The sequence below is a fragment of the Manihot esculenta genome, chromosome 6 (genome assembly GCF_001659605.2).
Source record: "Manihot esculenta cultivar AM560-2 chromosome 6, M.esculenta_v8, whole genome shotgun sequence".
In the NCBI taxonomy this organism is placed as follows: domain Eukaryota; kingdom Viridiplantae; phylum Streptophyta; class Magnoliopsida; order Malpighiales; family Euphorbiaceae; genus Manihot; species Manihot esculenta.
The window spans coordinates 24,001,736-24,024,532 of record NC_035166.2 but is presented as its reverse complement, the minus strand read 5'-3'; the positions used below and the strand labels follow the sequence as shown (position 1 = coordinate 24,024,532).

Genomic DNA, 22,797 nt, shown 5'->3' with positions numbered 1-22,797 from the left:
ATTTAAAAATTATTTTATTATTTAAATATAATTTTATGAACAATATTATAATGTACTGTTAATTTATGTAAATTTAATTTAATTATTTTAGGTATAATTATAATACATTAAAAAAAATTAATTTTATTATTTAATATATTACTTTTAACTTTTAACTTTTAACTTTTTGCCCGTTTCAGTTATATTGATTTTTTAGGGTGGGTTGGGGGAAGAAAGATTGTGGCAGGTTTCAAAGCTGATTGTTGAGAGCCCAAAGAGGATGTAACAGAACATTCTCCAACGACCTCATTGTGGGCTCGGCATGAATTAAATTACTCGATTTCAGGGTCTCTCAATTTCTTCCCCCGAGGAATAAGATAAATAGATGATATTTAATTATATTTTTTTAATCATGTGAAAATAATTATAGAATTATAATTCTGAGATTGATGGAATAATAATTATGTACAACTAGAATAATACATGGACTATAGTTTGAGCTATCTTAATTAAACAATAAAAATTTTTAGATATAAATTTTTTATTTAAATAAGATAATAAATTAATCATAATTTATCTATTATTCCATAGTTTAATCCAACCTTTTTTTTGTACAAAATGTCATAGAACTATAATTTTATTATTAGGTATTAAAAAAAAGGTGAAATTAGTTATAATAAATTTTATGTGAATATAACTATGATAAATTCGTTAAAGATATAACGAATAGGGAATATATTTTTTTAATTTGCGGTGGCACCATGTCTTCCCGCATTGGATTCTAAGGAGCGGATCGGTTGATCATAATTTAATTAATTTATTTGAGGATTTTAATGTGGAATCTATTATAATTTTTTAGTTAGGAAGATGATGATCATCATTATCTTCATGTTAACATCTATGAATTAAGTTAATAATCTATGATTATGGGCATATAATAACAAAGGGCAATCACCAGATAGGGCTATGTCCCACACCTACCGTGATTGGCTCCTAGATAGTCGGATCCATTTTCTGCTGCCACATGTCGTCCATCGAATGGAGAATGGCACGTGAGGCTAAATGGTTGATAATAATGAATATTTATCTCTAGTTTAGGGAGGACGCAAAAAGGCACAATGACAGCAAAATACTTACATATACAGATAATCTCAAGTTAGTTATCCTATATGATCTTATATCTTAATTTTAAGATATTTAAACCTAAAATCTGTTGTTGGTATGGATTTAAAAATAATAATAATTTCAGTATTTATCAATTATCATTGGTATTTATAAAAAAATTTACAAATAAATAAACTAAGCTTTTGTGAGTTAATCAGCTCTGATAACAATTGGATAAAAAACCATTATTTTTTATTTGCTAGATATTATTGGTATGTAATTACTGGAATATATTGTCTTAAAAAGAAGAGTGGAATTGATGAGATAAGAGTGTGTGTAAGTTGGGGAACCAATGGGTCCCTAATGCATATAGCCGGGCAGTAGCCCGTGACCCATTGTTGAGGAGTCGTCCTCAGTGCTCTCTTTTAGTATCATTTTTCTCAAAGTGGAGGATTGAAATTTTTGGCTATGGAGACCAAAAAGAAGAAGCGTGAAGTGAAGGACACACTTTAATTTTGCCTGTAATTATCACATATTTTCGTGCACACACGTGTGAATACATCAAAATCAATTTTCCCAAGCAGAGCATTCGCGTATCTGCCTGCAGGCTTAGCTAGACTGAAACCATTCACTTATTAACGTAATATCATTGTACGTAGGACAACAATAGTAAACATAACTTGTAATACTATCAGTTTCTGATCATACTCTTCTTGCATGAATCAACGTTTTGTCCCTTAATTTGAAATTAACTAAGCTAAAAATAATAATAACAATAAAGGAGAAGGAAAATAATCATCAAAAGATGTCACCCATCTCAACTAAATTGCCATTCTGTCATCTCCTATGTATCTTTCCTTCAAGCAAATGAAAACGAAAGTAAAATTTGCTCGGAAATAGCAATCCTTTATAAGCCTCAGAGAAATGAAAGTCACTCAATAAGAGACAGAAAGTAATAATTAAAAAAGAAGAAAAATAAATAAATAACCAATTAATGGTGCATTTCTAGAATCACTATACTTGACAATCATTATGAGAAAAGAAAAGGGAAGAAAAAAAGAAAGACAGAAAATAATGGGGCATTTTTGCAATCACTAAGCTTATATTATCTGCTAGTCTATGTACTAGTGTCTGACATATATTAGAGGAAATTGGTCATGGCCCACCCACTTAAAATAAGGCTGTGATCACGTACCATATAAAAATTCCTGGGTTCCTTGAAGTGCTTCTCTCGGCGCCCAAGATTAATTGTAAGCAAGCAGCAGTAGCAGCCTGCTCATGAAAGAAACAGTGAGGTACTTGGCAGGCATTGCAGGCCCAAGTGGTTATGGCTCAAAGTCAACAGCTGAGCAAGTGACTGAAGATTGTGCCTGCTTATTTCCTCTCCATTTAACTGCTATCATCACTGGTTAGTTCCTCTTCCATCATCTCCCTGAGAACTGTCATGATAAGTTGCAAAAAGTAAATATGTTGTTTTACAGTAAGAAATGAAAAGTTAAGTGTGTTGTTGGATTTGAAGGGGCAACCTCAGGAATTGGAGTTGAAACAGCAAGAGTATTGGCTAAGAGAGGTGTAAGAGTAGTGATTCCTGCAAGAGACTTGAAAAAGGCAGCTGAAGTAAAGAAGGTTATACAAAAGGAGACTCCAAAAGCAGAGATAATAATATTTGAGACTGATTTAAGTTGCTTTGCTTCTGTCAAGAAATTTTCTTCTGATTTTCTTGCTTTAGGATTACCTCTTAATATTCTCATGTGAGTATATACCTTCCCTTCTTTTAAGTTCTTCTCTAATTAAGTTGATAATGCAAAGTTAATTGAATTCTGATTGTGGAATCATTTTGCAGAAATAATGCTGGGGTATTTTCTCAGAATTTGGAATTCTCTGAAGACAAAATTGAGATGACATTTGCTACAAACTGCTTAGGTAAACTTTATGTAGCTTCTGACTTTCTTTTTCTGAATTTCTTCTTTCCTAAACCATATTTTTACAAAAAAAAAAATGGAAAGAAATCAGGAATAAGGGAAAAACAAAACCCTAAGTGGGTGTGAAAAAGATTCATACTTGGAAGGTTTTGCAGGACATTTTTTGTTGACAGAATTGGTATTAGAGAAAATGATAGAAACAGCAGCGGAGATAGGCATCCAAGGGAGAATAATAAATCTTTCTTCTGTAATTCATAGTTGGGTAAAGAGAGATTCTTTTTGCTTCAATCAAATGATAAACCCAAACCCAAAGAAGTAAGCTTCTTACTATTTTCTTTTTACCCATTTTTATTAAGTTACTACTGATATTATATTTCTATTTTAAGAGATAAATAATGATCAATTTGACCAACCAATCGTTTGTCTTTATTAACACTTTGTAGGAAAAAAAATAAACATAATTATAGAATGAATTAATGGTGTGGGAAAGAAAAGAGAATTTGATATAATTAATTATTTTTAATTATATATTTTCTGCAGTTACAATGGCACACGTGCATATGCTCAATCAAAATTGGCAAATATATTACATGCCAAGGAAATGGCTAGACAGTTGAAGGTGAAAGTCATCATCTATCCCTTTTCTTGTTTCCTTTTTACACCATAAATTATTTTCTCATATTTTCTTTTCTTGGCTTCCAACAATTTCTGATTTATAAGAAGAAATTTCTTGGATGATGAGTGATTCAAAACGACGCTTAGGTTGGGTTGAGGGTCAAGGATTCAATTCTGTCCATAATTTTTTTTTTCTTCCCAGAGAACATTTCTATATTGATAATGCTGAACACAACTTTTTCTTTAAGTCTCTCATAAATCCAAGCTTTGCAGGCAAGGAATGCAAGAGTGACAATCAATGCAGTGCATCCAGGCATTGTCAAAACAGGAATAATTAGAGCTCACAAGAGTTTTATCACAGGTATTTATAGTTTGTCTAGACTTGATTTATAACGGATTTAATACGAAAATATGCAAATTTCATTTATTTATATACAAATCTCATCGTGTATATTATGTTTTGAATTTATAAATAAACTGAGCCTTTAAATTATTTTGTATTTATACATGTATTTGCAATTAGTCAAAGACTGAAATTTAAAAAGTGAAAGAATCTTGTCCGCAGATTCCCTGTACTTCATTGCATCCAAGTTACTAAAATCAACATCTCAGGTTTGTCCATAATTACCATTGCGAGTTTCCATGCCCAGAAGATTCACATGCACACATACACTTTGAAAAGAGAGAAGGTGGAGTTTTGTCTGAGTGAGTAGATGAAAGAGGGTTCCAATGGTGCAGGGTGCATCAACCACATGTTATGTTGCATTGAGTCCGCAGACAGAAGGTGTCAGTGGCAAATACTTTGCAGACTGTAATGAGAGCAGCTGCTCAGCTCTGGCCTGTGATGAATCTGAGGCACACGAACTCTTGAGGCAGACCACACCACTCATCTACAGAAGCCTCTACCAGCAACCACTAGCTTGATATGCATATTTTAGCACTGTAGATTTTAGGAGCCATATTGTATATATATATATACACGTGCGTTAGATTTGTATATGGCAAATTAATTACAAGGTTAGGTGATTAATGATAACTTTTATTTACATGGAAAATAAAGGGGTTTTTAAAAATATTACTAAAAATTAGATTTAATAATAAAAAATGGAAATTTTGTCTTTATAAATCATACTAATTCTACCTTTTATAAAAAAATAATGGTAGAAGATGAAGAAATAATAGACAAAAATATATAATTAAATTATGACATCATGGCGGTGTCATATTATTAAGCATACGATCAAACTAATCAAATGGATTGAACGATAAATCAATAATAAAAATAGTAATCTTCAAATAATGCCCAAAAAGGGAGGAAAGAAAAAGGAAACATGGGCATGGCCTGTCACTTTTAGATTAGTCTTTTTTGTTTTACTTTGAACAAAAGTCAAAAGCAAAATATTCTTGTCACTATATGCAATAGTAGTCAGAATTAGTTGAATTATTTTAATAGTATTTTTTTTTTATAAAATGCTTATTATCGCTTTTTTTTTTTTAGAAAAATATTTACTTGAAATGACAGAACGAAAAAATAGTAGTACATTACAGAGAAATGATGAGAGACTAACGGACTCAAATGGTTGAGTCTTACAAATAAAAAGTAGGTAGAATGAAGACATGGATTCACAGAACTCTTCATTAAAGAGATGGACCCGTTAGGAAGCTCATGCAATCGAGCTTTATCTTCTGAAATAAGACAACCTACATAAGAAACTTCCAAAACAATTTCTTAATGAAATGAATTATTACAGTAACAATACTTTTGTGATTATAGAAAAGTGAATAAAGTATATCAAATTTTTATTGTTAATTATGAAAAAAAAAAATTGAATCATAGAATACATAAAATAGACGGAACATACGAAAATTATGAAACTTGGTACAAAATTGTTCATGATAGCGAGTCACTACAACTAAAAAGAGAAAAAAATAACTTCACAGGTGAATTTCATTTGAAGCAAATGTCCTAATAATTTACAAGAGAAATTTTGCATACACATATCAAAAGCGAGTGATGCCCCAGAAGCCTAGCCCTTAACCTATTGATGACTTTCTCAGAGCATGTTAAAAGGAGAAAGGAAAAAAAAAAAGAGGAGGAAGAAGGTAGCCATTAGACAAAATATTAGGCAAGCCTTTGAAGAAACTATGCTATGCACTCCTTTTCCTGAATAAAAGTAATATTTGCACAGCACTGAATATTGTTGTAGAAAAAAAAATTGAAATCAATAGATGAGATCAGTGCATGGGCCATTAAAGCATCTAGTGTTGCAAAATCTAACACTATTGTGATGAGCTCTTTACATTCCATCTGTCATAAATTCATTGTTACAGGAAAAAAAATATATAAATACACTCCTAGCGGCACTCAGGAGACACCTGTCTAATGGATGATAAAGATTGGGTTGTAGAGCTTCAGCCATTCTCTTCCAATCAAAGTTGCTTACATACATCATGCCCATGCAACACATGTCCAGTGTCAAGCAAATGAGTCAGAAACTATGACTAGTTGAGCAAGTCAAGAACACACACAATACATGCCAAACTTGATGTTACGTCTACCAGCTTCACTTTATCTTCATTCCTTGCGCTGTCATATATTCAATGTTTTTATTAGGCAAAAAAAATGTACAATTTATCTTCTGTAATCCACAAATCAAAGAACTAAAGGTAAATGATAAACACTTGTATTATCTGCTGGATTGCTTTTCTGAGCATGAAAAGTAGTGAGAAGTGAGGACGCCTTCATATGTGTAATAACTGATAAGGGTATTGAAGAAACATATAACATCCGTATCTTTTATTTACAGCCCCGATGGACTTTCTTGGTGATTTCAACAGGTTGAAATTTAATGTGGTATTAGCAAACAACTCCGCATGCAAGTAGAACGCTGACTTCCACATAATCACAATCCTATCTACTATTTTCTTCAATTTATAGCTTTCAATATTCAACCTGTCCTTCACACAGACCAAATTTTCTATTCATGGTGTAGTTGATAATTTTATATAATTCAGTTGGAGAAAAGAAATGGACATCTTAGGCAACTTTGTCCTCTGTTTCTCCTTTAAAACTGTTCCAAGTGCGTTCTGCAAGAAAACATGTTTCTTCAAAAATGAATGCAGGTTCTCATGGAATCAAAATGATAATACCTTAACAAAACGAGGGGATCGGCGAACTGATGCAGGTGATAAAATTGATGGTTTAGTCCCTCTTCCAAGATTAACTTTCTTTGACTGTCTGTTTACTTCATGTGGATACTCATTTTCTTTCAAAGAAGAGTCACTTGTGTCTGTTGAAACTGATGTAACTGGAGCAGACATAGATACTGCTGCAGACTCTTGATGAAGAGTTGGGGATTGAGGAAAATTTCTTCCTGTGTCAAGAACAATACAATTTCTAATGTGAATACTGAATTGCTTTTGGAAAAGACACAAGTAGAAGCCTTCATCAAACTTCACTACATGTTCATGGTTTGCCCAGGAGGAAACCAGTACATAACACACCATTCAGGTTTGGTTAGATCTATGAAAAATTGAGGAAAAGGATTCCCAAAAAGAACCAAGATATATAGGACGCAAGGTAAAAACTCTACCAAGTGATGTAACTTCTTGAAACTTCTCTCTCATTATTCTGACAAATTTGAATAAACCATTGGTTCTATTCAACTCACGAATCAAATCTTTGGTGTCATTCAAGTGGGGTTTACAAGCCAACACTGAAAATCAGAGAAGAAAAAAAAAATGAAACTCAAATAGACACAACAATAATATATTCAACAATGACATATAACCAACAAGTAGGCAATGCTCACAAGAATACGTATCCTCTTCATGGCGAATGGTGAAACTGTACTCCTCATATGGATTGCTCATGTTGATGTAGTTGAATGTAAATTTCACCCCTAATGGCACCAAAAATTTATAGGTAAAGAATGCATAAAGAAAGAGGGAAATAAATCTATCACAATGAAATGACTATGATTACCTCTTCCTCCTTCAATATGGAAACCAAGAACCCTATTATACCATAATATCGCCTCTTGAATTACTCCTTTATGTTCAATATCTCGATTTCCCTTTTCTTCATATGTTGCCAAAACCATAAATGATACCACAATACGAAAAAGGAAGAAACAAAGAATTAGAAGTAATTTTATTATCTATGTTACAATTGAAAGGGTTAGGGCATCAAATCAAATCCAAGTATGCTTTTGGAAAAGAACTGGTAAAGAAAGAAACACAAGAGATGTTACAGCATTTCATGACTTGAGAGTGCAATTTCTTTTAGAAAATTGTTTTCTACATTGAGGACAACTGTAGGATGCTAAGGCATGCCATGGTTCAAAATCGACAAACTTTATCAGAATTTCTCTCCCTGCCCATCATATTTGTATAAACTATAATGGCGTAAACAAGTCATACTTCAGAAACTAACCAATAGTCAGGCCAAAAAACATAGGTTCTATGGATAAACTGGGTCCATATCTCATAATGGAACTATAAAGTATTCTATTGTACCATGGCTGCACCGATAATAGATGCATGCATGAGTTTCCCCAGTGCCATAACAAGTACAAACAATTTGATAACACCTCCCAAGAAATCTCAATATGTCAGATACTTTACTATCCAAACTCATCTAACAATATAAGCCCCAGTCTAAATCTTTATTCATGATTCAGATTCACCAAGCTTTAGTTTCATGAGATAACCTATGCTAACAATTCTCTCCTCTTATTTAAGCTGGTTGAGGATAAAACAGTCAATGAAAAATAAACTATTCAGGTTTCTTTAAAAATAAAATAGCAATAAGGTCTGAATACAAACAAGTAATGATCAAGTGATAGAATAAAAGATATTACCGAAAGATTGTTGAGACATAATTGCTGCATACTCATCCCTTCTAGCCTTCTGAACCTGCAAGGTTCTTTTAAGTTCTTCTATTCTAGCTCTTGTAGCAGAAATGGAGTCCCTTATGGCCAACTGCTTAGCCTCCTTACGTGTCTTCACTGTGAAAGAAAAGAAATAAAAACAGCACACTTATGAAGTACACAGTCACGCATCCATATTAAAAGCAAACTGACATCAGGTTTGGAAGCATGTTACGCAAAGAACACATAGAGTACAATAAGGTGGAAGTGCTTCCGAAGCAAAAAACAACAAAATTAAAAATCCTAAGCTGATAGAAAGCCTCGTATGTTTTGGCAAATTGGAGAAAGATACTAACACCTAAAACTGCAATGAAATTGTTTGAAGAGACCAGAAAGCAGTTGATATTAGGTTGCGTTTGCACAAAGTTAATTCCCCCAGGAGCACTGATTGAGACATGGCTTCTCTAATTGGAGATAAGAGAGATGCCTAAATTGTAATGCTTGTGCAAGTCTAGACATGTGCCAATTCAGTTCACTATACCTAACCAACAACAGGAGTAATGCAAATGTGTTTGAGATGATAAGTCCAAAAATCATGCATAAAATTGTAGAAATTAGGGAATGGCAGTCTAACTCGCTGAATATCAAGACGAGTTTTCAAATTCCAATTGCACAGAGCAGATACACACCTGATAGCACTTTAACAAAGTCATCCTCAGCTTCCCGTAAGCTAGATTTCATCTTCCCTAATTTCCCTGCCAAAAGACAAGAGAAGATATGAATTTCAACTAAAAATAAACTACACAGCATTGATCAGAAATGCTTCATAGCTCGTAAGATCCCTTATGTCAAAGCCACTCGCAAATATCCAAATCTCACACAATGTAGAATGTACTGAATCGAAAACCCTAAATTAAAGTGAGACGGAATTGGTCATACTGACCTTGATATTGGAGGGTTTCTTCTACTGTAGAAGTGGTCGAATCCAGAGAATGAGAAAACGACGCCGCAAAGGAGTGGACTTTTTGCAGTGCAAGGGGGATCTCTCTGTCGCAGATCAGTCGCAAAGACTCCATTTTCGTCCGTAATGATTCCCCCTCTCTACTCTGGACTTGAATGTGTGGATGCGCCTGATTGTTTATATAAGAGAGAGAGAGAGTGAAAGGGAAGGAGAGGGACAGACCAGAAGGAGAGATAGAGGAAAAGTGCAGTGACAGAGAATTTGGATTTGAATGAAAATTTTAGCTTGAGCCCGCCATTTTCTTTTTTCCCCTTGGAATCAGGAGCGTTTAAACGGAGTTTTTAAGTAACTAGGAAACAACGACTGGGATAATTTTCTAATCTTGATGTTAAAGTTTTATTTTCAAAAGAAATTATAATTAATATATTTAAAAATATTTTTGAAAAGTAGCTGTAATTCAAAAATAATGTTATTAAAGCAAATATGCAACAGAACGAGCCTCCCACGGACCCAAGTAGGGTCCAGGCCGTGGGTTGAGTTAAGACTGAGCTCTTTTGTTCTGAGTTGGGCTCATTTGAAGGGACTTGCAAGCCTATTATATTCATTTTCGACTACCAGGATTACTTGTTGAATTGCACATGGTCTTGGTGTAATTTATTGCAATTTGGAAGAAAAAAAAAAAGTAATTAAATTTTAAAATTGCATTAAATTATACAATTAAGGTTAATTATTGTTTGATGTAATTATTAATTTGATTTATGATTTAGATTTTATTTATTTGCAGAAAAGTAATTTATATATAATATTCTCAAGGAAAAAGTATTTTCTATAATACATTTCTTACAACAAACATTTTCATGTAAGATAATTTTAAGAAAATCACATTTTTTTTATAATTTATTGTAATATTAAAAAATAAAAGATATTAATAAAATTATATATAGTAGTGTTAATAAAATACTCAAAATATAAAAAATAATTTTTTTAAAAAAATAGTAAATAAATTTTCTTAAAAATTACTTAATTTCTCCGGCAGTAGAATTTTTTTTTTTCCCGCAAAAAGCCTGCACAGCACAGCACACTGGCTCTTTTACAAAAGTTACTTGTTATGTTAGATTGAACAACAAAAAAAAAGTCTAAAAAAAGCACATATATAAAAATTAATATAGGAGAGATCTTTAGAGCCGAAAGAGGGAAAGTTAAATTAGCCCAAACAGCATCAAAATAATGGAAGAACATTCCAAAATAATATTAATTTGATATTTAAATAAAATTATTAATATTTTATTCGCCCATTAAATCGATCCATTAAAAAATAAAATATAATCATCAGAAAAAAAAAAATCCTTCAATTAAAGGTGAAAAGGAGATCAACTTCTTCCAGCTATAAAAAGAACACATTTCATACACAATGCTTAGTACCCATCAATGAAAGTAATTAAATGATTATACTTAATTACATGCTACCATCCAATTGCATCTTAATGAGCTCTACATGACAATTCCACGTACAAAGGGAATGAACTAGGAAAAAAAAATATTATTCTAAAAATAATTAAATCAGAAACTATAGATCATGCATATACATAGATAATAATATTTAATTAGAAAGAAAATCAAGCATATATAATAAGAAAATTTAATATAATCAACACGAATGCCAAATAATTGGGACATAATTAAACTAAACCATATTCAATATTGTTGATTTTGACCTAGCTAATTATAATTTATGCAATTATGGTAAAAAAGTTTATGCATATATCCCTTAAATAATTTAACTTTTTTTTGGGGACAATTTGTTATGATTTTTTTAACATGCAAACCAATAATTTCATTCTTATATTTATTTATGAAAAATAATATCTCACTTGTCTTTGAATCCCACCCCACCCCACCAGTATATATCAATACAAATAGAATGAAATAATTTAAAGAATGTTGGACAAGAATTATTGCTCAAATCAAATCTGAAGTTCCGATGTGATGTGGAGGTAAGCATATGTGCTGAAATGTTTGATTATCTCCTAATCATCACCATTAATTAATGTTTAATTACCAATATTTATTGTCCTTGGACATTGACACTAGGTATAAATTGATGGAATTAACCTTTTATCACTCACTTGATTGCCCATCCTCTCAATTTTTCAAATTAATTATGTAATAATATCTATTGCTTATTAACATGGAAAGAAAAGCAAAGAAATGCTCTAGAAGATGTGCATTAGAAATATAGTCATTTGTAATGAAAGAGAAAGGAAATGAAGGGTTTTTGGTAAGCATTTGTAAACTGCTCAACTGCTTGGACATATGGCTTATGGCCAGAAATGCATAGTTGGGTGCAAAGCTGAAGTGGGTTTGAGGTCATTTCAATAGGTTTATTAGATAAAAAGGTGACATCACCTGATGATCATGCAATAAGTAGATATACAACAATTTCAAAGAAATTAATTAAGTAGATACATGACCCTTTTAACTTGTGTAATTTCTTGTACATTCCTCACTCATTGGGTCTATGAATATTCTCACATTTTCATTTTCCTTCTCAAATATGAAGAGGAAAGAGACCAACACTGGGCATAATTAATATCTCAAGACTTTAAACTACAAAAGATGAATTTATCTGAATTCATATATAAATTGAAACTAAAGTTTTTGGTATTCTGAAATTGCAAATTTTGATTTCATTCCTGCATAATCATTTTTTCTTACTAGCATTACAAGTAATGATGATGATATAGATGGGAAAAAGAGATGTCCATGAAGCTTGTGTAGGGGCTTGCCTACTTTTTAATGGGTTATGTGCGTTTCTTCTTCCTCTTCTTTTATTCTGCCATTGACAAATTAAAGGAACTGTCTGGGCTCTTAATTAAACAAATCTCCCTCTCTCTCTCTCTCTTTTTCTATCATGTGCAAAAGCATGCTTAGATTCCTAATAGACAGACTTGTAAGATGATTTCATTAAAATAATGTCTTCCCTCAACATGGTCACGAGGCTTCCCAATTTATTGATTGTCAAACTCAACCCTAAATCAAATGATATGTTCACTAGATCTCTGCCTTTTCTCTCGCTCAACACGAGATTCAAATTTTTTTCCCAGATTTCTTTGTGAAAAGGGCTTCTGATTTTGTGGTTTCAGGCTCTCATAAAATTTCCTCTATATTTATTTTGAAATATATCATAAAAAAGAGACCTCTCGTTTAATTATTAATATATTAAATGACCCATGTCATAGATCTGATCATTAATTATATTAATCAGTTTTTTGTTTATTTCCATAATTTTCTTACTCTGGTTTAGATCTAAATCTTTATATATAAAAGATCCAAATCTACTGCGTAGATATGTAATTAATTTAACCTGCATCAGACTGTGGCTGCCTCTTTTGTATCCAGCTTTTTATTCTCTTGCACCATTTTATGCAGCTTTAATTTAAAAGTTAGGATTTGGACATAAGTAATTTTAATAAGCAAGTAGCCGTTTATATTTACTTTGAATTGCATTTAAATTTGTGAGAATTCAAAGTTTCTAAAATGGAAAAGAAAATTATAAATTTTTCCAAATAATTTTAACAGTGAATAACTTATTGGTACTAGCTACCAGATCATGCTTGCTACCTCAAGCAATTGCTCTAACCAATTCATGGAAGCTTAGCTTGTCCATCATTTTCATGTCATCACATTTCCCATCTGGGTAAAGATTTTCTTTTGCATTTTTAAGCCAAGTATGTAAACCCAAAATTGTAATATAGAACCCTGAAATATACACAATTATTTTTTATAGTTCATTTTTATTAGGATTTGTATTAAAAAATTTATAGTTATCAAAATAACTCTAATATTATTAGTTTTAGTAAAAATAAAAAAAAATACTTTTTATTTTTATGGATTTTTCACTCTAAATCTTAATTTATTTTAAAATTTATAATTAAATTTATATTATTTGTGTTACAATATTTTAAATTTTTATTAAAAATACAACAATACGATGTATTATTTCGATAAAAATTTTAAAGTGAATCATAAACACATGAAAAATCCATCAAATCATAAAGTAAATTTATTTGTAGTGATGCTCGCTAGATAAAGCTGAATCAGACCCCTAAACTCAACTCAACTCAACTCAACTCCTACTGGACAAATATGGTGCAACTGGCAATTAATATCTATACATAATGCTCCAATTTCATCCATCTGTCTTGTTTTGAAAAAAAATTGGAAAATGAAAGATAATTTCGCACAAGGCCACATAATAAGATAAAAAGCTTATACTAAAAAAGTACAGACACAGTCACTCGCTCACCCACCCATTTAAATTAAAATATAGTTATCTTCCTCCTTCCCCCTCGCCTCTTCACCATAAACAAATGCCTAAAACACCCCATCTAAAATTCCATTACTCTCTGCTCAAACATCATGGCCTAGCTGTTTCTTGGATCCGGAGATTATGGGTTCCTTTCGATTTGTTTATACAATGCATCTCTATTTTATACAAAATTGAGAAAAACAAATAAATAAAACACATAGCCCACAAGACATGATTTGGTTTCTCCCATCGTCACTCCCTAGGCTCAAACTTTCTTTCTGTTCTTCTCATTGGAGTTCGTAGCATAGCTGTAATGCCTGTAAATCCATGGATCTTCTTCTCCTTCTCTATCCTCTCTTTTGTCCTTCTAGTCCCTTTTCCTTCTACAACTTTCGCCGTTAATCAACAAGGGGAAACTCTTCTGTCATGGAAGAGAAGCTTCAACGGATTGCCTGAGGTCTTGAGTGATTGGGAGGCTAGCGATGAAACTCCCTGCAGATGGTTTGGAATTACTTGCAATTTTAACAATCAAGTGGTGGCATTGGAATTGAGGTATGTAGATTTGTTTGGAAATGTTCCTTCCAATTTCACCTCGCTGTTTTCTTTGAAAAAGCTCATCTTATCTGGAACCAACCTTACCGGTCCCATCCCCAAAGAGATTGGTGCTCTTTCCCAGTTGACAAGCTTGGACTTGAGCGACAATGCTTTGACAGGTGAAATCCCAAGTGAGCTCTGTAACTTGCTCGAGCTGGAAGAACTATATCTCAACTCCAATGAACTTGAAGGCTCAATTCCAATCGAAATCGGAAATCTGACAAGCTTGAAATGGCTTATTCTCTATGACAATCAACTTAGTGGTGGCCTATCATACACCATAGGCAAGTTAAAGAATCTTCAAGTTATTAGAGCAGGTGGCAACAAGAATCTTGAAGGTCCATTGCCTCAAGAAATTGGCAACTGCAGCAACTTGGTCCTGCTAGGCCTTGCAGAGACAAGCATATCAGGTTTTCTTCCCCCAAGTCTGGGATTCTTAAAGAAACTCCAAACAATTGCCATCTACACTTCCCTCCTTTCTGGCCAAATCCCTCCAGAGCTAGGCTACTGCACCCAACTGGAAAACATCTATCTTTACGAGAACTCTCTCACCGGGGCCATTCCTAACACATTAGGCAATCTCCCAAATCTGAAAAATCTATTGCTTTGGCAGAACAACCTTGTTGGCATTATTCCTCCAGAGCTGGGAAACTGCAATCAAATGCTGGTCATCGACATATCAATGAATTCGCTCACCGGAGCTATACCCCAGTCATTTGGCAATTTAACTCAGCTCCAAGAACTTCAACTAAGTGTCAATCAAATCTCCGGTGAAATCCCTAGTCAACTGGGAAACTGCCAGAAGATCACTCACATAGAGCTCGACAATAATCAAATCACCGGTGCAATTCCTCCTGAATTGGGCAACTTATCAAATCTAACACTGCTGTTCCTGTGGCAGAACAAACTTGAAGGCAATATACCAACTTCCATTTCTAACTGTCACAATTTGGAGGCTATCGATTTGTCTCAAAACGGCCTCATGGGCCCCATTCCCAAGGGAATATTTCAGCTCAAGCAACTCAACAAACTGTTGCTCCTCTCCAACAATCTCTCCGGCGAGATTCCGCCCGAGATAGGGAATTGCTCTTCTCTCATTCGATTTCGGGCCAACAACAATAAGCTCACTGGATCAATTCCACCGGAGATTGGAAACTTGAGGAACTTGAACTTTTTGGATCTCGGATCTAATCATCTCACAGGAGTTATACCAGAGGAATTCTCCGGTTGTCAGAATCTCACGTTCTTGGATCTGCATTCCAATTCTATTTCTGGTAACTTGCCACAAAGCTTAAGCCAACTTGTTTCACTGCAATTAGTTGATTTTTCTGATAACTTGATCGAGGGCACCTTAAGTCCAAGCCTCGGTTCGCTGCGTTCGCTCACCAAACTCGTTCTAGCAGAGAATCGGTTCTCAGGATCAATTCCGAATCAACTTGGTTCCTGCTCCAAGCTACAGTTATTGGACCTGAGCAGCAACCGGCTATCAGGGAATATTCCGTCGAGCGTTGCAAAGATTCCATCGCTGGAAATCACATTGAATTTGAGCTGTAATCAACTTACTGGTGAGATTCCGGAAGAGTTCACAGAGCTAGACAAGCTTGGGATACTGGATCTCTCTTACAACCAGCTCTCTGGCGATTTGAGGTATCTCGCGAACCTGCAAAATCTCGTCGTCCTCAATGTCTCGCACAATAATTTATCGGGGCGCATACCGGACACACCATTCTTCTCGAAACTCCCGCTAAGCGTCCTTTCCGGCAACCCCGAGTTATGCTTCTCCGGGAATCAGTGCTCCAATGCCAATGGCAAGCGCACCAAACACGCGACGGCGGCGCGTGTGGCTATGGTGGTGCTACTGTGCACCGCATGTGCACTCCTTCTGGCGGCGCTCTATATTATTATTGGGGGCAAAAGAAGACGTCACGGGTCCCATGATTGCAATATGGACGGCGACACTGACATTGAGATGGGCCCACCGTGGGAGGTGACTGTATACCAGAAACTCGACTTGTCAATTGAAGACGTTGCACGATCCTTGAGTGCCGGAAACGTCGTAGGACGCGGGCGATCAGGAGTCGTTTATAAGGTGACCCTCCCGTCCGGTACAACAGTAGCCGTTAAAAGATTCAAGTCATCGGAGAAAATCGCGGCAGCATCATTTTCATCCGAGATTGCAACGTTAGCGAGAATTCGGCACCGAAATATCGTGCGACTACTGGGGTGGGGAGCTAATCGGAAAACAAAACTACTGTTTTATGATTACTTGAGTAATGGCACAGTAGGAGAATTATTGCATGAAGGGAGTGTTGGATTAATAGAGTGGGAGACGAGGTTCAAGATAGCGTTAGGCGTGGCGGAGGGATTAGCATATTTACATCACGACTGTGTACCGGCGATTTTGCACCGGGATGTAAAAGCGCAAAATATCTTACTTGGGGACCGATACGAGGCATGTTTAGCAGATTTCGGGTTGGCAAGGCTGGTTGAAGACGAGCAGGGATCATTCTCAGCGAACCCACAATTTGCAGGGTCCTACGGTTACATGGCCCCGGGTGAGTTTTCATTTTCATTGTCTAATTAATGAATTAATTGGGTTTGGTTTAGCGTGAGATCCCCATTTCAGAACCTGAAGTGTTCTGGGTGAAATTGGAGTCACTTTCTATCTGAATGTGCTCTAGGGGATGAGACAAATGGGGTGACTAGATTGATGGAGACTTAACCAAGACAGGATTTTCATGCCAATTAGGAGTTTAAAATGGGTATTAGCTTTAATTGCCATCTTCTATGTTGCTTGCTTATAGAAGTGATTTGAAACTTGCAGAATATGCTTGCATGATGAAGATAACAGAGAAGAGCGATGTTTATAGCTTCGGAGTAGTGCTTTTGGAGATAATAACAGGAAAAAAGCCGGTGGATCCATCATTCCCTGAGGGCCAACATGTGATCCAATGGGTAAGAGAACATCTGAAGAGTAAGAAGGACCCAGTGGAGATTCTTGATCAAAAACTACAAGGTCACCAGGATACTCAAATACAAGAAATGCTTCAAGCACTGGGAATCTCTCTCCTTTGCACGAGTAATCGCGCAGATGATCGCCCGACAATGAAAGATGTGGCAGCATTATTAAGAGAAATTCGACACGAGCCTGCAGGAGGGAGCGAGGCCCACAAGCCCACCACCAATAAATCCACAAAGGCCACAGAAACAACCCCGTCGTATTCATCGTCCTCGGTGACTCCAGCTCAGCTGTTGATGCTTCAAAGCTCTTCTCATTGTTCACTTGCTTACTCATCTCCTTCGGCTAGTTATTCTTCCCAAAATCAATAGCAATTTCCCTGTGTACAAAGAGATGAGCATAGGCCAGGGTAGGGTACATAAACACGTTAATTAGCCAGCCAGCCGGCCATTTGGGTGCCTTGGATGATCCTAGCTTTGGAAAAATGAAGTACATATAGCAGCAGATTAATTAATTGTAAAACCATTTTGAGGATGCAATGGAAAATGAGAAAGACAAGAAAGTGAGGTGGGCCTAAGTTTTGGTCACTCGGGAGTCATTTTTTAACAATGCATGTGTCGTCCAATGGTGAAGAGAGATTTGGGTTTCCATGTTAACACTTAGCATCAAATATTCCCCACCACGTGAAGGAGAGAAAGATAACAAATTAGAATTGTGACACACAAAAACGAGCAATAATAATTATCCAAATTGTTCTTTCAACGTCAGATCAATACTGTATTGTCTGGGTGCCACCCCTTGTTCCAGAACTTGTAAATCTTCAAAAATCATACAATTTACAATTATTCTCTCAAACATCATTTTCTTTAACTGCCATAAATGCATGGGGCAATTACAGACTTGCTTTCACTCGAAGTCTGTTGCTAATCACTGAAAAGAACTTTTCAATCTATTTAAAAAGATAAATAAAAAGAAATAGTAGTAACAATAATCTTGGGTAGAACCCACATAGATTTCAGTTCACCATAAAAATTATCAAACATCAACATTCAGAAACAATAAGTGAGCGAGAGTAGCAGGCTAAAGTTTAACTGCAAGTCTCACTATAAGTGGATGGCCTTGATTGACGAAACTTTAAACCTTATGAGCCATGATCACGTGATGCACGTGTAAATAGAGTAACAGAAGGAAAGTACCTTAGCTAAAAGCGTAAAGGGCCCCTCCCCAACGTGTGGTAGAGCCTTGTCTTGGGCCTTAAAAATGTGGAGACAAAGCAAAACTCCAAATTGGAAAAATTAACCAGCAATTGAATTGTCACTTGCAAAGGACATGCGTATTAATCCAGAGTTATTGCTCATACAGTCCTACTGGCTACGGCTTTAAATAATGCATCTTCTTCATGGGTCACTCTCACCTCACTTCTTCTTTTACTCGTATTCGTTTGGCTTAAAATGAACAAGAGTTCTGTTCACATTTCTTTTGATTCAATTCTATCCAACGTTTTGTCTCCTCTAATTTAATAATTTGGTTATTGGACTAATTTCTTAGGCCTAAAAAAATATTAAATAATTTAATGTCTGTAGGGTAATGAGACTGCGGATAAAATAAAAAGAAGAGAAGAGATTTTAGAATATAATCTTTATATAAAACGAGAAATAAAAAAATAAATTAAAAAGAAAAAATAAATAAAATAAAAACCAACTTCTTTTTTTTTAAATCTTTTTACATACATTTATCAAGAAATAAATCAATTACAATCTCAATTAAGAAATTCAACCAAGACTCTTTTTACCGCCGTCTAATTTCACTCATGCAGTATGAGCAGTTTAAGATTCAGTTCTATAGTATCATGAGTTGGATGAATTTTATTTGTTTATTTAATAAATCCAACTTGATCACCGCTGGATTTCTCCACTCCGGCCTGGGGCCAAACCTAGGATATCAGCCCAGTACTTAGAGGTCCTTAAATCTTCCTTATGGTCCATGCCCAACCCGCCAGTCCGCCAATCCGCCAGTCTTGAAGAACAAACTCCCACCAATCTCTCCGGGTAGGCTGGCTTAGCTCTTCCGGCCTGATGGACAGATCCTCTCCGGGCCCAGTCTTAACCTCATCCTTTGGCCCAGCCCAGAACTAGGAAGGAGTTCAGCCCCTTCGCCTTGTGGGACCATCCGCATGCGCACCCAGGGAGAATCAAGGGCCGTTATGCATAGGACAGAGATCTGATTCCCTCGTACGCCCGTATCAACGCAGCAGGGACAGGTAGTCGAATGATACACGTTCTGTTAACACGTCATTAGCAGACAAAAGGAAATATATAAAAGGAGAAATATTCTCCTCTAGGTCTAAGCTTTTCCAGTTTTATAGAACGCATTGTAAAACCCTATTTTCTGGATCTCAAATCATCAATTGGCGCCGTCTGTGGGAATGAAGGAGATCTTTTCATCGCCGGAGTTCCACTCTCACAAATACCCACTGAGATCCACAATGGCTAACCACAACGAAAACAATCTTGTCAATACTCCAAATGACCTGAGCTCTGCCCAAGAGGGGCAGCAGTTCTCCTTTTCTAGTCCTACAATACTAAATAACCAAACACCAATCCCTTTTAACCCCTCGCCAAGCCTGGCGGGGAATGCTTCCGCCGCCACCTTGTCCAACCAAGACCTCCAAACCATGGCCCTCCAACTACATAGCGCCGCCCACTGGTTGGGGCAGATAATGCAGCAACGGGGCCTTAGCACCCCCGCCAACGTGTCACCGGTGGTAGAAGAACCCCAGACCAACGAACCTCAGCCTACCTTCAACCACCCCAGAACTGTCAGCCAAGAAATTGGAGACGGGAGGAGGAGAGCCGGCGAAGAGGAAGAGCCGGCAGCTCGAGTTCATGGAAGGAGGGTGAAGGAGCTGATAGAGAATGATGAAGTCAATAGCTACTCCGCCGGAACCACCGGAAGAATGGGGAGTGAGACATGGGAAGAGGAGGCTCACCAGGAAAGGAAGCCCAGGCGGGAAGGGGAGAGTGTAGACCAGAAGTTGCAAAAGATGAGAGAGCAACTCTTGGCCGAGTTAGGAACGAAGGATTAGAACCAGGCCCTCCTGCCCACCTCTTCGCCCTTCTCGAAGTGGGTACAGCAAGAGACCGTCCCCTAGAAGTTTATAATGCCGCCTATGGCCGCATACTACGGGGCTGAGAACCCTAGGGAGCATGTCTTGAACTACAAGACTTTCATGGAGCTGCAAACTCTGTCAGACGCCCTGATGTGCAAGGTATTTCCTACGATGCTCTCGGGGCCAGCACGGGCGTGGTTCAACAGCCTTGAGGCGGGAAGCATTAGTAGCTTTGGAGATCTGGCCACTCGCTTCATCAGTCGCTTCATCGCTGGAGTGCCCGCAGATAGGAAGACGAGTTATCTGGAAACGGTCAGACAGAGGAAAGACGAGTCACTCATGGAATACGTTGCCCGTTTCAATACGGAGGCCTTGCAAATCTCTAAGCTCGATGAAGGAAGGGCTGTAGAAGCCATGCAGAAGGGGACGACCTCAGCAGAGTTCTTTGGCTCATTGAGCAGGAAGCCTCCGACCTCACTGGCCGAGCTAATGAAACGGGCCGAAAAATATATAAGGCAGGACGATGCTTTGGAGACAAGCAGGTTCCCCAGGGGAGCGACAGATAAGGGGAAAGCACCGGAGGAGGGAAGGCCGGAGAGGCACGAGAAAAAGCATGGCAAGAGACCTGAACCGTATAGACAACCCTGGGAGCGCAGGGACCAAAGACCTCTCCCTCCTCGGGTCTCAGAACAAAGGTCACTCCCCCGTGGGTTCCAGAGAAACCAACCCCTCTCAATGCCTCTAAAGCCGAAGTGCTCATGGCCATCCAAGACAAGGAGTTCCTCCAGTGGCCCAAGCCTATGAAAACGGAATCGAACCAGCGAGATCCTGACAAATATTATCAGTACCACCGTACGAACGGCCATGACACCAATAACTGCTTCCAGTTGATTGCTGAGATCGAAAGGCTAATAAAGAGGGGACACCTCAAGAACTTCATAAAGAAACCAGAAGAACAAAGGCCTCAGCCAAACCCAATAGGACAGACACTCAGAAGAGCGGGAGCAGAGCAGGTGAATGACGGATCCAATGGGACCATCAACATGGTCGTTCGAGGAACAAAAGGTTGAACAAGCTATAGAGGTATTTTCCTTAGAATATTTGTGAAAAGAAATTCTTGTACTATAAAATCACGAAATAACACCATCTTATAAATGCAATGATTAACTCTATTATCGTGAGTATTAACTCTCTCAGGAAAAGAAAAGAACAGATACCAAAAAGACCTCCTCGAAACATAGAGACCTCCTGAAAGATAGAAGGCCGGTAGGATCACAAAGATCTCCCCGGAACAAAAACGGCCAGAATCTAGTAAGATCTCTTGGAGCAAAAACGGCCGGCGAGGATCTCAAAAAGACCTCCGGGAGCAAAAACGGCCAGAATCTCGTAAGATCTCCTGGAGCAAAAACGGCCGACGAGGATCTCAAAAAGACCTCCCGGAGCAAAAACGGCCAGGATCTCGTAAGATCTCCTGGAGCAAAAACGGCCGGCGAGGATCTCAAAAAGACCTCCTGGAGCAAAAACGGCCGATGAGGATCTCAAAAAGACCTCCCAGAGCAAAAAACAATCAGGATCTCGTAAGATCTCCTGGAGCAAAAACGGCCAGCGAGGATCTCAAAAAGATCTCCCGGAGCAACAAAAACCGGGGTCCCCAGAGATATTCCGGTAACACATGCTCATAGCAAACAGAGGTACACAGCGACCACACGCAAAAACAAAAGTTCCGACCTCATATAAAAGGTTGGTGTATGGAACTATAAGTACAAAGCTAAAAATCCGACCTCCCAAAAGGAGCTCAAGTCATAAAGTAAAGAGACTTTGATCTCACACAACAGCCAAAGGCATCAAAGTGCCAGGCTGAACTCAAAAGGATGCTGAAACAGAAAATTCAAATCCGACCTCCCGAAAGAGCTCGGATTAACAAAAAGGGCCGATCTTGCAAAGTAACAAGCACATAACGAAATTAAACCAAGGCACCTCAACGTTTGTATCATACAGCAGCGCGACCTAAAGCAAGGCTCGTAGGCCCCAAAGCACCAAAGCACCATGTCCACCTCAAGAAAGTAAGCTTGACACTGGTAAAACCCAGGGGCAGCAAAGAGCCCGTAAAAAGCTCGAGAGCAAACAACATACCAAACACTTAGGGGCAGTAGGAAGCCCTGACCCACTAAGACACAAAAGAATCGAATCGAAGTATGATCAAGTCCAAAACAGACAATCCGACCTCTTCAATCCAGGGATGGTCCTCCCAGAAGCTCGGAGAGGCCTCATATCAGGGCCAACAACGCTGTAAGCCTAAAAAAAAAAAAAAAAACTTAGTAAAATTCCGGACTCCTGAGCTCGCGATACAAGTCGCAGGCATAAAAAACTAAAA

At 37.0% G+C, this 22,797-nt stretch overlaps 3 protein-coding genes across 3 annotated transcripts; 2 read left to right on the top strand and 1 right to left on the bottom strand.

Moving 5' to 3' along the window:
• The first annotated feature begins 2,105 nt into the window (after nt 1-2,105).
• On the top strand, nt 2,106-4,660 carry LOC110616519 (short-chain dehydrogenase TIC 32 B, chloroplastic). The gene is made up of 8 exons (XM_021758910.2): nt 2,106-2,491; nt 2,603-2,834; nt 2,927-3,006; nt 3,161-3,320; nt 3,546-3,624; nt 3,894-3,981; nt 4,186-4,232; nt 4,359-4,660. Exons 1-8 carry the CDS (start codon nt 2,362-2,364, stop codon nt 4,542-4,544), a joined length of 1,002 nt encoding a protein of 333 aa, XP_021614602.1. The 5' UTR covers nt 2,106-2,361; the 3' UTR covers nt 4,545-4,660.
• A 1,164-nt stretch (nt 4,661-5,824) lies between these two features.
• LOC110616520 (kinetochore protein SPC25 homolog) lies at nt 5,825-9,816 on the bottom strand. Its single transcript, XM_021758911.2, has 8 exons — nt 9,435-9,816; nt 9,181-9,246; nt 8,483-8,629; nt 7,606-7,701; nt 7,433-7,522; nt 7,214-7,336; nt 6,771-6,994; nt 5,825-6,207 (listed from the first exon to the last, which is right to left on the bottom strand). The coding sequence occupies exons 1-8, from the start codon at nt 9,565-9,567 to the stop codon at nt 6,196-6,198; spliced, it is 891 nt and encodes a 296-aa protein (XP_021614603.1). The 5' UTR covers nt 9,568-9,816; the 3' UTR covers nt 5,825-6,195.
• Nucleotides 9,817-13,760: 3,944 nt separating this feature from the next.
• On the top strand, nt 13,761-17,901 carry LOC110617287 (leucine-rich repeat receptor-like serine/threonine-protein kinase RGI4). The gene is made up of 2 exons (XM_021759984.2): nt 13,761-16,910; nt 17,180-17,901. Exons 1-2 carry the CDS (start codon nt 14,075-14,077, stop codon nt 17,683-17,685), a joined length of 3,342 nt encoding a protein of 1,113 aa, XP_021615676.1. The 5' UTR covers nt 13,761-14,074; the 3' UTR covers nt 17,686-17,901.
• The last annotated feature ends 4,896 nt before the right edge of the window (nt 17,902-22,797 follow it).

Bases quoted from the DNA above. Each gene is read 5' to 3' on its own strand.
- LOC110616519 (XM_021758910.2), top strand. From the start codon at position 2,362: ATGAAAGAAACAGTGAGGTACTTGGCAGGCATTGCAGGCCCAAGTGGT. The intron at 3,007-3,160 runs GTAAACTTTATG...AAGGTTTTGCAG, and splicing joins ATTTGCTACAAACTGCTTAG to GACATTTTTTGTTGACAGAA. The intron at 3,625-3,893 runs GTGAAAGTCATC...CAAGCTTTGCAG, and splicing joins AAATGGCTAGACAGTTGAAG to GCAAGGAATGCAAGAGTGAC.
- LOC110617287 (XM_021759984.2), top strand. From the start codon at position 14,075: ATGCCTGTAAATCCATGGATCTTCTTCTCCTTCTCTATCCTCTCTTTT. The intron at 16,911-17,179 runs GTGAGTTTTCAT...TGAAACTTGCAG, and splicing joins CTACGGTTACATGGCCCCGG to AATATGCTTGCATGATGAAG.
- LOC110616520 (XM_021758911.2), bottom strand. From the start codon at position 9,567: ATGGAGTCTTTGCGACTGATCTGCGACAGAGAGATCCCCCTTGCACTG. The intron at 9,247-9,434 runs GTCAGTATGACC...GTCTTTTGGCAG, and splicing joins AGAAACCCTCCAATATCAAG to GGAAATTAGGGAAGATGAAA. The intron at 6,995-7,213 runs GTAGAGTTTTTA...TTCTTGACACAG, and splicing joins TCAAGAAGTTACATCACTTG to GAAGAAATTTTCCTCAATCC.